This window comes from Convolutriloba macropyga, chromosome 15 (assembly GCF_964194025.1).
Source record: "Convolutriloba macropyga chromosome 15, txConMacr16.3, whole genome shotgun sequence".
NCBI lineage: Eukaryota > Metazoa > Xenacoelomorpha > Acoela > Convolutidae > Convolutriloba > Convolutriloba macropyga.
The window spans coordinates 47,650,461-47,667,225 of NC_134482.1; the positions used below are offsets into that span (position 1 = coordinate 47,650,461).

General features: G+C 35.7%; 1 protein-coding gene across 1 annotated transcript in view; it reads left to right on the top strand.

Annotated features, from left to right (window-relative positions):
* The window catches only part of LOC142354613 (uncharacterized), a 105,499-nt gene extending 90,622 nt beyond the window's left edge, over window positions 1–14,877 (top strand). Inside the window, exons 14-17 of the mRNA XM_075406950.1 lie at window positions 205–445; window positions 1,221–1,425; window positions 4,912–5,063; window positions 14,787–14,877. Of these exons, the coding sequence (XP_075263065.1) occupies window positions 205–445; window positions 1,221–1,425; window positions 4,912–5,063; window positions 14,787–14,862 (674 nt within the window). The 3' untranslated portion in view covers window positions 14,863–14,877. The remainder of the gene's footprint in view (window positions 1–204; window positions 446–1,220; window positions 1,426–4,911; window positions 5,064–14,786) is intronic.
* Window positions 14,878–16,765: the final 1,888 nt, after the last annotated feature.

Consider the following 16,765-nt stretch of genomic DNA (forward strand, 5'->3'; position numbering starts at 1 on the left):
AAATATACACCCACTAAGCTGGGGGGGGGGGCACAAAGAACCGAAAACGAATACAGAAATGGGGTCTTTCCCGTTATATACCCCAAGTTTACACGTTGATGGGGGGCTATACGTTATCTGAACACCAAGCTGGGGAGGGGGGGGGGTATGGCTATAATGGCTAAAACCCCAGAATTGTTTTAAAAAATGCTAATTTTTCTCCAGGCGTTCGGCAACAAACCCTCTCACGTCAATCAGGCCGGTTCGGAAACTGCGTGGATTCGTGGCCTCTCCATTTAATGGAATTCGTGAACAGAACCCAGTTGTATGGATATTCCCACCTGGGCTGTAGTAAACTTTGTATCCAGGGACACCTGTTAAAGACGTGTGGGTGTGTTGACTCTCTTCTTTTGCAGGAGAACGTAACATTGTGTAATATTGTCAACAGCACACAGGATTCCTGCAGGTTTGTTCACATTTCTGAAACTTATTTCTGTCCCAGTCGATTTCGAATGTTTGTCGGATCTACTCTGTTATTCTACTCTGTCGGATCTACTCTAAATTGCTAAATTAGATTTTCATGAATTTTCTCAAAGTTTTTCAAGACCAGCAACTGAAGAGTTCGACTGGAGCAGCAACTATTTAGAATGACGTAATAACACTGGCTGGTTCTCTGTAACACAGTAAATCAGCACTGAATCATGATATCTCCAGTCATTTTTTACTATGAACAAATTCTGATCATGTCATTTTTTACGATGGGAATAATGTTTTCACACAACAACAGAAAATAGATCTGTGAAAATATTATAAACAGCTAAATTGTGATAACCTCTCAGCTCTTCATAATATTTTCAGAGATCTATTTTGTTGTTTACATCATTATTTTCATAACAAAAAGTATCATGGATGATCATAATTTGTTCATAGTAAAAAACCAGACTTGAAATTCCATAATCAAGTGCTATGATTTACTTTGTTACTGTGATCATTCATTTTCTTAATTTACTATAATTATTTCCTTTTTACGATCTTTTGTTGAACAATTTTAAGTGATAACTGATTTGGATCTATTTCTGTCCCCCCCCCCCCCCCAGTGTTTTTTTACGCCCCCCAGTTACAAATTATATGTTGTTATATAGCACGTTACTATGTAAAAAAATAGCACGTGCGCCCGGGGGGCGTAAAAATATAAGCCTACTAAGCTGGGGGCCAAAACAGAACAGATGCACTGATTTTAGGAAGTCGGTGTATTCACGCTACCAGTCGGGAGATATAGACTGTCAATGTTCGCAACCTTGCCACGAGATGGTGTTTACCAAAATTGTCTCAGAGAGTACCTGGCCTAACACGAAATACATGCACCATATGATCAGAAGACTCCTCAAAGATGAGAGCCAGCTGGTCCGGAATACGACCAAAGATTTCTTGATTCCATACGTACAGGTTCGTTTGGATCTATACCAATGTTGTCAGTCGCTTGTTGACACGTTATTATACCCGCCACCCCCCCCCCCCCCCCACACACACACACAAGCAACCAAGGTATAGTAATTGTGAACTGCTGGTAGTATTGATGGCCAACAAGGAATTTTGAGAATTTTTGATCCCAGAAATCCCTCCTACCTATCTAAACAACTATAGACCACCCACCCACCTACCCCCCCCCCCCCCCCCATCAAGCTACCTTCTCTCAACCTACCCACCATCCCCACCTGCCTGCCCGCCACCGCATCTACATACCCTCCCTCCCCCAAATACCACCTTCCCCACACGTACCCACCCTCCCTCTCCCCAACTAACTACCCAACCGCACCTACTTATCCCCCCAATCACCCACACTCCTAACTAAAAATTGCGTTTAAATATTTATCTGCTTTTTCTCTTTGATTTTTCGGATTTTGGTAAGGTTAGTTGAGAGTTTGGAATTTTAGAATTTTGACTTTCGTTATTGGACGTTAATAATTAGGAGCTGTTGGTAGAGTTCAAGGTTGACAAGAAAGTTTGAGAAGTTTTAGTCTCCTAGCCGTGTCCCCTCCCTATCCAAATTACACCCCACCTACCAACCCCCCCCCCCCCCCCCCACATGCCTACACCCTCCTCACCTATCACCTACCCTCACACATAATCATAATAACACTCACCTTATTACAATACCCCCCTCCCCCCAACACCCACCTACCAAACCCCTGCAAACTAACCCACACACTTAAAAACTTGCTTCTGTTTTTTTTTTCAAAATACTAGAGTTCTTCTAGGTAAATAATTGTTTATTATAGCTTCGAAGCTGTAAGCTGAGCGTAGCTATATTGCGGTGCTAATGGTTTTTTTTGTTTCGTCGTCTGACGCTCTTTTTTTTCGTTTTACATTTGTTCACACCGCAAAGCTGAAAAAGTCAAATTTTCTGAATGACTTCTTCCTCTCAATAACGGCATTTGCGCGCGTGACGTCATTTCTCACTCGCTTTTGCGAAAGATTTTAAGTTATTTGCGTGATTAGATTTTGATCATACGTGACTTACCTCACTCAATAAAATGACTTTTGCACTTTAAAACTTAAGTTTAATTTGAATTTGTTTAAGGTCAAAGGAACTCATTTGTGCAGTAAAGGTCCTAATACGAGGCTTCTTCGGAATGAATTTTAACAAGCTTTATTAATTTATTGCTGAATGTTCTTTACCTAGCTTTTGGAGCGGCGTTGATTTTTTTTTTCAATTTAGATCTGTATCTGTTTCTATCTCTATTATATGGCATGCAGGTCTATTCTTTCGCAGCTATTCCGGCAATCTGCCGGCTATGTTTACTTTTTCTTTTCTTTTTCCGATTTAGGAAGAAAACTGATTTTTCTCTATGATATTAGAGGTGCTTAGAGGTTATGCGGTGCGACTGTTCGCGTTTTTTCCGTTATTCTACCACGCGAGCAATTCGTCCAAACTAATTCGGTTTTATTTTACGAACTCAAATACTGAGGAAACACATAAAGATTTGTTTCGCAAGCCCGAATGGTTAGAGAAATACTATCAAGTTAGGGCCTCTAGGAAGTGCACCAATACACGTAATAAGATCTAGTCAGCTGTCACACAAAAAAATTTTCAATGCGATAAAAATTCAATTTAATTATGATCTTCTAAGATCTCAGTGAGTGTAGAGTTTCAAAAAATAGTAATGCTATGACTAATCAGAAATAATGTCAATCTTTTTTTGCAATATCACACAAAGTCATTCCTAATATATAGTCAATTGATGGCCCCTTTTATCTTTTAATTAGAAAAGGCCGTCCATTTGTTTGTCATTAAGAGTGAGTAAATAGACATAGCTTGACAAATTGATGTACTTTTTTTATATAATTCCCAACTGATATCACCTCGACTGTAATTAATTCGAACTCTTTAGTTTTCATCATGCTTTAGCATTAATCTTACTCCTAATTTTTGTGACGTTTGAGCTCAATTTAGACTTTTGCTAAGAGTTTAGAATTTAAGACTTTGACATTCGTTATTGGATGTTGGACTTTAAGAGTACCTTAGTTTCTACTAGGTAGTAATTAGGAGCTGAATATTGAGCTGAATATTGAGAGATCAATTTGAGATGTTTCAGTCCCCTAGCAGTCTCCCCTCTCTATCCAAACTACACCCCACATACCTTCCCTTCCCTCCGCCACATGCCTACCCCCTCCCCACCTATAAACACCGTCACACATAATTACACTCGTCTGATTACCTTAACCTCTTTCCATACCCACCTTCCAATCCCCCAAACCACCCCCACCCCTTATAAAGTTGCTTCTGCTATTTTCAAAAACACTATAGTTCTATTAAGTAAATAATTGTTTATTACTTTTTCTTTACTGCTTCCGATTTAGGTATAACACCGTTGTTTCTCTATAATATTTCTGCTTAGAGGTTATGTGGCGTGCATCTTCGCGTTTTTCCGTTATTCTACCTAGCGAGCAATTTGCCAGAACATATTCGGTTATTTTTTACTAAATCAAATGCAAGGGAAACACATAACAATTGATTTGCTTCGTAAACCCGAATGATTAGAGAAATGTTATCAAATTAATACTAATAAGAAGCGCAGCAATACACGTAATAACATTGAGTCGGTTGTTGCACAATAAATTTTTCTATACGATAATAAATTCTTTTGAATTATGATCTTTTAAGATCGCAGTGAATATCTAGTTTCAAAAAATAGTAATGCTATTAATAATCAGAAATATTTTCAGTCCTTTTATTGCAATATCACACAAAGCGATTCCTAATATGTAGTCTATATATGGCCCCTTTATCTTTTAATTAGAAAAGGGCAGTCTTTTTATTTATCATTAAAAGTGAGTAAATTGACATAGCTTGAAAAATTGATGTACATTTCTTAACATAATTCCCAACTGATATCACCTCGACTGTAATAAATTCGAACTCTTCAGTTTTCATCATGCTTTAAAATTAATTCTACTCGCAATTTTTGTGACGTTTGAGCGCAATTAAAACTTGAGACCATTTTGTAATTTAAGTACCCTTCAGTCGGCATTCAATTGCAGTCAGTGGCTTCCTCGGTTTGATGGTCAAGGATTTTGACCGGACGATTTTCACATTTTCGTTCAGTCCCAATAACATCTTTTTCATGTTAGTTTTCTTTGCAGTCAGGTATCGTATAACTGCCGATAAGATCGCAAATGAAAAGATCAATTTTTTCGTCTAATATACAATTTTATATAACCTATTATACAGTTATGGGGTCTTTCCCATTATAGCCCCCCCCCCCCCCCCAGCTTAGTGGTCAGATAACCTATAGCCCCTCAATCATGGTAAATATACCATAATGGGGGCTATAATTTCATGGGGGGAGGGTGGGGGCTATAATGCGAAAGACCCCAATTATGCACTGAAAGAATAACTGGCCTGTTATTGCGTTTTTGTGCTTTCTTCAGGCTAGGATAGACATAATGCAGAGACATAAACAGAAGCAACAGCAGCAGAAGAAAGGACCAGGGACAGGGGGTGAACAAAATCATCAAGAATCTAATCAGCCTAATGTCATAGACACAGATCAACTGCCATTCAACGACACGATGTACTACAGGTGAGAAATCAGCATTTTTGTAATTAAAGAGTTTCGTTGTCAAAAACAAACGCAACCCTTGCAAGATTTGTAAGGTTTTTTCTCAAAAGGTAGAACATTTTCAAGATAAATATTGCAGGAGAAAATTAATCTTACCAGTATCCTGCAACGACCAGCATATTTTTGCAAGATCTTGCGCAATTAACTTCTCTTTTCGACTGGTGAGGCTATCAATCATGTACGCGTTGAGTGTTCCATTCGTTTTTTGCACAATTTCGTTTCTGCGTGAAATCTTTTTAATAGCCGCCCTGATCTTCTCAGTCGACTATTATAGCGCTCCTATTTTTTTTACAATTCAAAGAACTTGAATTGTATTGGGGCGCTGTCTTTTTTTACGACTAGAAAAGGAGTATTGGAGAAGTCCTTTTTTTAATCAATTTTATTGGAGTGAATTTTGAAGCGGGAAATGAAACGCGTGAAAAAATTTGCAGTGATTTTCTTGCTGAACAAAAGTGAAGAGCGGAGCGAAAAGAGAGTGGTTTTTTGTTCATATCGCTGTTTTCTAGAGAGCGAGAAATTCAGGTGTGAAAAAAAATTTTGTAAGCGAGCGAATTTTTTTGTTCACGTGCGGCATTTTAAAGCAGTTTTTTAATAGTTTTTTTGGTAAAGAGGTTTGGTTATGATTTTCTTTTAACTTTAGGCTGGTTTTGGCAGTGGTCTGAAGGTTTCTGGAAATTTCTTTGAATTTTATGCTAATTCGGTGGTTTTTCATGTATTTTGATGATTTTTGGATTAATTTTTGCAATTTTTTGACTTTTGTTTTGTTTTACTGGCTCAAATGGGCACTGAAAAGAGCCCAGTTACTTGAGCAATTTTTAGTTTACAAATGGCTGCAGTTTTGTTGATGTAAAGCTGTTTTTTGTTGAAAAATATGACGAAAACTGGCGAAAATTGGAACTATTTTTCTTAATTTTTTGCAGTTTTTCGTTTTTTTTCGGACTTTAGACAAGTTTCGTAGCCTATTATAACTTGCCGATTGTTGTGCGAGCATTTGGATACCCTATTGGCTGGAAAGAAATTTTCTTTGGATTCAGGTGTTTTTGTAATATTCAAAATTTCTCAACTTTTTCCAGTTTTTTAGTCAAATATGTTTGTAAGAGCTTATTTTTTTTGTTTTGGCGTAAAGTATTTTTAAAAATTCTCAAGATTGGTTTTAGTAGGTACTAGATGTATTGACAAAGTAATTTTGGCAGATAAAGTTATTTCGGGATCTCAAGTTATGACAAAATTTGATCAGATTTTTCATCATATTTTAATAGATTTGATTTTTTTTTTGTATTACGGTTTTGTTTTAAGATAATCCTGAATAAGTAAAGTTTTGAATAAGTAAAGTTTTGGCATAAAAAATTTTTAAAAATTCTCATGATTGGTTTTAGTAGGTACTAGATGTGTTGACAAAGTAATTTTGGCAGATAAAGTTAATTCGGGATCTCAAGTTATGACAAAATTTGATCAGATTTTTTCATCATATTTTAATAGATTTGATTTTTTTTTTACTTTTTTGTATTACGGTTTTGTTTTAAGATAATCCTGAATAAGTGGAGGCAGGTTTTGTCTGATGAGTAAATGGATGGCAATTAAGTGGATTTCCACTTCGAGTCGTTTTCGGAATTCTTCCGGCTAAGTTTTTTTTTAAGATCTGTTCACACATTTTCATGATTTTTGAAGTCAATTTGGAGTAGTGATTTTGGTCACGCCAAGACAGGTAATGGAGCCAAAAAGCAAGTGGTTTTGAGGCTTGAAATTTGTTTTCTCTAATTTTAAAGTAGAGTGAGAATACGGTGTTTGAACAAAAATTCGCTTTATCGGTAGTGGTTTTTTGTTCACATGCGGCAATTTCACTTTGATTTTTACTGTTCTTTTTCGATTTTTTGGATCGGATTTTTTTCTAAATGGTTTTTCCAATCCATTCATAGTCCGTTCTAGGTCTAGTTTTCTGTTTAGTCAATTAAAATTATTTGAATTGTACGTCAGGACATGTCGTGCTATGTTTTTTTACTTCGTCGAACTTTTTTTCGCTTTACCCATTTTGCCACTTTTTCGACATTTTGCCTGAAATTTTTTTGACTTCTCCAGGCTGGTTTCACTCTTTTGTCATTCTGCTCAAAGTCCTTTTAAACAGCAGCTGCTCAGCAAAGCAATTCAAAATAAAAAGAGTCAGTATAAAAAAAATCAAAGTCAGAAATAGAAACGGGATAAACCCATAAAGCCCATTTTTAGATGCCCGGTACTTGAGCTCTGTTCTCATATGTTTTTATTACTATCTATATTGCTTATTGGTACTGATACTAGACCTTGTAGGCTCTCACTGAGAGACAGGAGTATGTTCAATTACAAAACGACATCAAAATTAATCGCACTTGAAAATGTTTTTATTAATAGCCGCACAGCGATAGCTGGGGCTATTATTGGCCTTCTCTTGGTTTTTTTTTATTTCGTCGTCATGATTTTTGTTACGATCATATGACGTCACAGCCACTTTTTGTTCATTCGTTCATGCAATTTCAACTGAATTGCATGCGTGACGTCATTTTTCGCTCTTAGTGGAGCGAGTTTTTTTGTTCATTCGCGTGATTAAATTTTTGGTCACACTTGACTTACCTCACTCTCAAAAATGACTTCCTCACTTTGAAATTGACTTTTATTTACTTTAATTCAAAGAGATAAGGTCAAATGGGTGTGTGTCACTCTAAATGAAGGTTATTTGAGATCAGCTAATAGAGGCAGCAATAACTTGCGGCTATTTTCTGGCAATCTGCCAGCTATGTTACAAAAATCAATTTTTGTTGATATTTTTTTTTCTTTTGATCCCAATAGAGTTATGGAAATCAACGGCGGCTATTTTCCGGCAATCTGCCGGGTATGTTTGACTTCTCTAGACTAGTTTCACTCTTCTGTCATTCTGCTCAAAATCCTTTTAAACAGCAGCTGCTCAGCAAAGCAATTCAAAATGAAGAGAGTCAGTATAAAAAAAATCAGAAATAGAAGCGGGACAAATCCATAAAACCCATTTTTAGATGCCCGGTACTTGAACTTTGTTCTCATAAGTTTTTGTTACTATCTATAATGCTTATTGGTACTGATACTAGACCTTGTAGCCTCTCACTGAGAGACATGAGTATGTTCAATTACAAAATGACATCAAAATAAATCGCACTTAAAAACGTTTTTATACAAAAATCAATTTTTGTTGATATTTTCTTTACTTTCAATCCCAAAGGAGTTATGGGAATCAACGGCGGCTATTTTCCAATATTCTGCCGGGTATGTTTATCTTAGTGACAGTTGCGAAAGTCCCCAATCATTTCCTATATGGTTGCCATTACAATAGTTTATCTCAAAACACGATCGCCGGGATCAACGATTAGATTTTATAAAAGAAATAAAATTATTCTGAAAAAAATTTTTTTTTGGAGCAAAACAATTTGGAGAACACAATATTCTACTAGGAGATAGAAGGAAATGACAATTCTTGCAAATTTGGCCTCCCCATTAAAAGAAAGCTGACCGATTAGAGTAGCAACTAATTCAAAGCTGACAGTGCCCTTAAAATTGCCAGTTTATATTTAACTTTAATTTGTATAAAAACCCTATAAAAAATTAAGAAATTGTCAAATTATGAGTCTTCAACTTTTTTTCTGTTGAATTAAAGTTCCCAATAAAATTTGAAAATCTGAGGAATTTTTTGAAAAGGTATTTTAAAATCACGCTATTGTAGTCAAAATATTTGGACACGAAAATATGTTTCAATTTTGAGCCTGAAATGATATTGGTATATGATATATATGATATTGGGATCTATAACTTTTCAAAATGTGTCGATCTTTCATCTCCAAGAGTCAATTTTCTACGTAGATATTGCAGCAATTAACTGTTCAAAGCAGTTAGAGTTCCTTGTCAAAATTTAACAGATTTTTAAGTTCGCTTTTTTCTACTGCTTGTAAAAAAAATTTTCGATAAAGTGATTTGTCTTTTTACAGATAAAAACTAAATTTACATAGTAGAAAGGCGGTTTTCTACTGTGTCAACATAATTTGGGGTTTCCGATATGCTAATATATCAGCGCTTGGAGGTTAGAAATAAATTTAAATATTTTCTTAAAATTTTTTATTGTATATTTTTTCCCGAACTAAATAAAGGTTATTATACTGCCTATACAATTACGGAGGTTGTTGTCTTTTCGATGTGTTCATTTTTCGATGTTTGAATAATGGCGTTCCTGAGCTTTAAAAAATGCGCACAACTTCAATTAAAGTGAATTTTGCTTTGTTGTCCACTTTTTTTAAAAAAATGTTACACGGGTGTCATATCTTTTTACAGAAAATGTTTATTTAAGCACGATCTCTTGTTAGCTAAACAATATACAGAATTTTGAAAATTTGAGAGTAAATGTATATTCCAATACTCAACATGCTGTACATTGCTCACTAAAAAGACGGTGGTGATCAGATATTTACATATTTCAATTATTGTTCCAACTATACTTATAACGGGGGGGGGGGGGGGGGGACATTTTACTCAATATGTTTTGTTAGGTCAATTTTGGCCGATTGATATATTCCTCGTAGAGGTACAGAGTTGTGAGTGGAAACATCAGGAAATGCATTCAACTTAAAAATATTAATTGAAAAGATTTTATTTATAGCCGCCGTTAGCCCCTCAGCGGCTAGTACTTAGGCGCTCTCCTTTTCTTAATTCGCGGTAACATTTGATCGCCTTCTTCGTTTTACGTAAGTCACAACTTTCACGTTTGACTCATGGCTTAATTCACTCAGTGTTTTAACTGAATGAATTCTTTCAATGTTCTTTCAAATTTTTTCACGTATTGAATTACGTAATTGATACGGTCAAAAGCCAAAAGAGCAAAATCAAAAGAAGAGGGATAAAAATATAAAGCCTCGTCGTTAAGTCATAGTGCGTTAGATTAACAAAATTTATTACACCGATTGCTAGCTGACATTAGTATTAACTTTAATAGCCTCCAGTTAAGAAACTGAATTAGGTGTAATTTTAGAATCCAATGGAATATGCAGAATTTGCACACTGAATAAGAACACTTTGAGATCCAAAAAAGTTCCGTCAATTTCTATCGTATTGTTTTCTTTTTTTTCGTGTTCGATACTAATTTGCGTCAAGCAAGTACACTGGCTATTTTAGGCAGTTTACCGGCTATGTTTGAATTTCAATCTTTCAAATTAGTTATTGAGATTAAAGGTTTTGTGGCCTTTCGACTGATTTCCGTAATACTGTCCGTACTTTAGTCCAGTTTTCTGTAAAAATTTCTAGAAGTGAATTAAATTTTCAACAACAGTGTGATTGATTTCACTTTTAAATATAAAGGGGGGTTGCTTAACTCTTTGTCTGTCTTTTTTGGCCAAACTTTAGTTTGAGTCTTACAAAATTCAAAAAAATTGCACCAAGTAAGATTTTAGCCCGATTTGTTTACATTTTTTGAATGTGCGGCCTCCAAAACCTCATGGCACAATCTTTGGAAACGCCAAAAACTGTTGGTTTCTCTTTTACTTCTCATGAGAGTGTTCTGCATTTAAAATTTTGTCTGTTTTTGCTAAATTATATGGATAATAATTTAAAGTTCGTGATAAATTTTTGAAATGCTGAAATCTTCTCTGACAAATAATATTTTTCTACAGTTATGCTCTGTTCGTAAATTTCTCCAAACAAAGATTTTTCAGATTGTATTAGTTGCTGTGTTTTCACAAAATTGTCGCATTTTTGTATTTTTCATGCAACGACAGAACAATTTTTATCCTAACAAGACTCAATTACTGACAGCTCGCAATTATGTGCTACTGAGGCCAAACTAACATAATTCATGATTTCAGAATGAAACGCAGCTTGTTTTAGGCGAAGAAGTGTTTTCTGAAATTTTAATTGAATTCTTTTTTTTTGCATGCATTTGTCGTTCCTTTTGTTGTCTCACATAATAGTTTCTCAGCAAATATCGGATTAATTTCTTCATGGTGTAAATGAACTACTTTAATCAAAAGCTACACAGAATGAAAGAAAGATCAATCTGAATACGTTGCATCTCTGAACTAATGGTTTAATTGGCTATGATACTTGGCGTTTTCAGAAACGTTTTGCAATTTTTGCAATTTTGTTCAATGATTTTTGGGTTGAAAGAAGACCCAATACTGAGAAAATAATGGTTTTTGTGAATAGCTGATGATATTAACTGCATCGAGATGCTTTATTTTGTAAAAGAAAATTCAGTTTTTTTTAACCTATCACTATTGTATATAAAGAAGGGCCTTAGTGATTTCCTATGGAGGCTCAACTGAAATCATTTAACGATTTCAATTGATAGTTAAATTTATGAATGAATTACAAAAAAAAAGTTGAGGTAAAAAAAAAGAATTTATGCAAAATGCTTTTTTTTAAATAGAAACGTTAACTTTCCTTATTTATTGACGGGTCATATCCACCATCTGTTGAAACAACTATTAATCCGTCTGTTGATTTTATGTTTCAATTGATGGTGTTACGGCTATCAGACTATGTGCTTTCGTAAAAATGATCCGAGTTTTTAACACCTGTAAATAATGTTGTTTTTTGTTGTTTTTTCCACCTCGTCAGTTCAAGAGAAGGAATTGGTCTATTGATAATCCAATAAGATCCAATTGAAACAGTTTTTAGTTTTTGTTTTACGGTTTAATGGCTTCAATAAGGTGTTTTCGTATAATTGTTTGTTAATTGTGTTATGCTTGGGTTCGTTGTCAATTTTAGTCTTGTCACTTATTATCATCAATGAACTGTCCAAACTGTATCCTAGGCGGTAAGAGAGTTAAACGGATTACGTATCATTTTCAATCGAAAAACTGGTTCTTTTCACTATTAAAATTTAGGTTTCAGAAAAATCAGTGGACAGTTGAACTTCTTCATTTTTGTGACACATTCCTTTATTTTGCCGCTGAAATTGGGTAGAGACTTGTCTCCTCCCCTTTCTGGTGAATTTATTTACAATTTTGATAGCGGTTTTGCGTTTTAGCTCATGAAGTCATGGCTTCGAAACTACGAGTTTCCATTTTAAAAAAAATATTTTGTACGTCTGCGGTTTTTTAGATTTTTGTGGTTGGCTTTTCACACTGTCAAACAAATGACAGGCGTCTTGAATTCAAAGAGAGAGCAATTGAACCTATATACTATTTTGAGTTAAGATCTTGCAAATTCTTATTCATAGCATTCATTCTTGCATTCATAAAAATGGTATGAGTTTTTAATACCGGTCATGAAATGTAGTTTTTTGTTATTCTTTTTGCGTCTTTAGTTTAAAGAGATGGAGTTGGTCCATTGATAATCCATTAAGATGGATGGAAACAGTTTTCAGTTATTATTTTATGGTTTTAATGGCTTCCATAATGTTTTTTTTTGTATAATTAGTTGTTAATTTTTGTGTTCTGCTTGTTTTCGTTGTTATTTTTAGCCTGGTCACTTTTTATCATCAATGACTGGCCCATGTTTTATCCTATGGGTCAAGGGAGCTAAAGCCATTACATATAATGTTTTAATCGAAAGACTGGTTGTTTTCAGTATTAAAAAGTAGGCTTTAGAACAATCAGTGGACATTTGAACTTATATACTTTTGTGACATATTTTTCGTCCATTTTGTCAATTAGATTGGGTAAAGCCTTGTCTCATCCCATTTACAGTGAATTAAAACAAAATTTCAACAGAAGTTTTGTGTTTTATTTTACGACTTTATGGCATTGAAACTACGAGTTTCCAATGAAAACAATTTCAATTTGTATATTTACACATTTTTGCGGTTTTTTGTTCGGCTTTGCACTGAATCGAACTATTTACAGGTGCCTGGAATTGACGGAGATTGCAATTGGACCTATATAGTATTTTTGGTTAAGATCTTACAAGTTTAGCGGTTAGGAACCGGTTTTTTGGGCGAAATTAAACTAACAATTTGAATTTTGCCCGTTATTGAAGATCCTTTGGTAGTCATATAACACATTCTGGATAATGACAGATCTTAAAGGCTTCACTTGAATGCATAAATAAAATAAATTTATCTTTTCGGTTGATAGCTAATGGTTTTAATGGCTCTAAAATTAGTCATTTTCAAAAAAAATGTTATTTTACTGTTAAACTTTGCCCATTTTTGTTTACTTATTACTTGGACTCATTAAGGAGAGGTCCATTGTCTTTTCTAGTGAAGTGCAAATAACCTGCTATTGTTAGATACGATCTGATGCTGTTTTGGTTCTGTTATTAAGTGTTTTTTAAAAAAAGAGATTGAGTTTTGTTCGTAATGACTATTTGCCTTATGAATTGCGGGTCTCATTGTCCCTGTAGTGGGGATTTTTGGTTAATTTACAGAATTTTGTCAAAAACGTGGATTAGCGGTATCAGAACTTTTTATGCGAACGCACATTTCGGAGCCTCATTGCTACACATGCTTTTAGCGGCCCGATTTGGCTTCATCTACTACTCTCAATAATATTTTGGTTGGGCTCTTTTGAGACGTGAAACTTAATTGGCTAAGATAGGTTAAAAAACTGCAACTTTTTTCAGATGTCCCGATTTATTTTGAACGCGTAGATGAGCAGGATCTTACTTAAAAGCCCGAGCTATTTGAATAAAATATGTCGGGTCTTTTCCGTTTGTACCCCCCAATACGCTATGCCCACCCCCCATACGTTATGCCCCCAGTTACAGAGCACGCCACACGTATATCTAGGCGGCGCAAATAAAATGCACCCACAAAGCTGGGGTATTTACAAACGGAAAAGATCCAGAATATTAGTCTTACCCAGGTTGATGGGCAGAACCGAATTGCTTTATGATCAGACCCAAATGAGCGCACACCCGTGTGTTCCCAGACCGAACATACAGGGTCTGGACGGAAGTTCAAGCGCACTACAGTCTGGACCATGGTCCGGAGGTGGTCTGGTCAGAGGTCAAGTTGGTCTGAAAAGTCTGATCATAGGCGTATTCGAGCGCACTTGAGTCTGATCATTAACGGTTCGAGCGCAATTGGGCTTGACTAGAAATGTTTTTGAACGCAATTGGGTCTGATCAGGGACCATTTCAAGAGCCTTTTTTAAATTTTTTTTTGTTTTTCTCTACTGGAGTTTTTCTTACTAAAAGGAGTCCAGCTGATAGCAGGTCCCTTCAGATGAAATTTTGATTAACAGGAGACCACGATGTTTCTTATGGGAAGCTGTCTAAACTCATCCATTCAGTGAGAATTATACACTTAACGATATAGTAAATAAAGTTTGTTCTCAACAGTTGGCTTTTGTTTTCTTTAGCAATTCTTTTAAAATTGGTTTTTCCTTAGATTAATTAAATACTGCAAGCATCAGTTTTTATGAAATGAATATAATATAGCAAAATTAAGAGATTTGTTAATAAGTAAAATCTTTCTGTGATCAGACTATTTCGAGCGCACTTGAGTCTGATCAGAACCGGTTTCGAGCGTGCTTCAGTCTGATCATAAATGGCTGCAAGCGCAACTGGGTCTGACCATAAAAGGTTCGACCGCAACTAAGTCTGGTCATGACCTCTTCGAGCGCACTCTGATCTTAGTCTGATTAAGGTCTGGGCATTGGTCTGATTTTGACTCTGGACCATGGTCTAAAGATGGTCTGACAACCTTAGAAAAAGAATAGTCCTGAAACGACAATTGAGATTTGATTAAAATTTTTTCAGGCGCATGGGTCCCGCACCAGATGTAAATCATTTGATGCCCAATTATGGAAACACGTTTGTTCCCTGTTTTCAATAATAAACAAAACAATAACAAGGCTTCTAGTCATATCAGAACTACCGTGTTGTTTTCTGTCAAGCAATCATGTTTTAGATTAAAGCTTCTATAATTATTCATGAACCAAAAATTCTTAAAATTTCGAATGCTAGTTCTTAAGTTTTTCTCATTACGTTCCCCCACCCCCCCCCCCCCCACAAAAATGTAGCTCCGACTGTTTTAAATATGATTTTGGGCGAGGTAAAGGGGTAATGCTGATATGTTATATCTCAGCAAGGCTTATGGAAAGGGAGGGGAGGGGGAGGGGGGGGGGCGATAATGGGAAAGAGAAGAAGCATTTAAAATAATAATAACTAACCCCAATCATTACCTTTAGTTTTCGTAATAAATTACAATTAATTTTTACTGATTCGCCCAGCTGTTTTATCATTGCGCAAGTATAAATCTTTTGTGGTGTGGGTGAAACTGAATAATTGTTTCTTTTTTCCCAAATGAATGAAGGTATGGGGTATAAAGTGGGAATTAACCCAATTCGAATCTCTTCGTTTGGGCTTTCAGTTTGTGCCCCCCATCCAACTTAGTAGGTGCATATCATGTTTTAACCCCCCCCCCCCCCCTAAGCCCCCTGCCAACAACAATTTTGTGCAATTAAAAAACGTGCAATACAAAAATTGCACGTTAAATTTTCAATCCTTTTCGGATCTTTTCAGTTTGTGCCCCCCCCAGCTTAGTGGGAGCATATTATTTAGCGCCCCCCAGACGCACGTGCCATATTTTTACACAATGGTTTACTATGTAATGACACGTGCTCTGATACTGGGGGGCGCATAACGTATTGGGGGGGGGGGGGGGGGCACAAACTGAAATGATCCCCTTTTTCTTATTTCCTCTGTTGAGTGAAAGAGTCTTGTTTGCACCACTCAGCCACTCAGGTCACACTTGCTATTAAGTACTAAACAACAGCAGAATGCTGATTATCGGGGATTCCTTAGTTGAGAAGACCGAACAAAAACGACGCAAGAAATGTTCGGTATGTTCGGTTTTCTACTTAAGAAATGGTCGGCATGTTCGGTTACGTTTGAAACAGAACGTGCCGACCAAAATTTCTTCCATGTTTAATCGTGGTAGGAAAACTCAAAATATAATAGTTCTTAATGTTTCTCTCAACGATACTGAATCTCTCTTACGTTAAAAAACGACGATACCGAATCTCTCTTACGTTTAAAAACGACAATACCGAATCTCTCTTACGTTAAAGAACGACGATACCGAATCTCTCTTACGTTAAAAAACGACAATACCGAACCTTTTTTATATTAAATACCGAACAAAAACGACAATACCGACGAAAAAATCGTACGGGCTTTGGTCGTTTTTGGCTAGAAAAAACTGACAATACCGACAATTTCTTACGTTTAAAAACCGAAGAATTCTCAACTAGGGTTCCTTTACTAGCTTTTTCCAAAAGTCCAGCACAAATAAACAAAATTGGGATCTTTTCCGCCCTAGCTGAGAAATCATCGGCTTTTAAACGTAAGAAATTGTCGGTATGGTCGGTTTTTTCTAGCCAAAAACGACGAAAGCCCTTACGATTTTTTCGTCGGTATTGTCGTTTTTGTTCGGTATTTAATATAAGAAAGGTTTGGTTTTGTCGTTTTTTAACGTAAGAGAGATTCGGTATCGTCGTTTTTTAATGTAAGAGAGATTCGGTATTGTCGTTTTTAAACGTAAGAGAGATTCGGTATCGTCGTTTTTTAACGTAAGAGAGATTCGGTATCGTTGAGAAAAACATTAAGAACTATCATATTTTGAGTTTTCCTACCACGAATAAACATGGAAGAAATTTCGGTCGGCACGTTCTGTTTCAAACGTAACCAACCGTCAAAGAACTTACTTGTAAACTGCAAGAAAGTATGTCCAATCC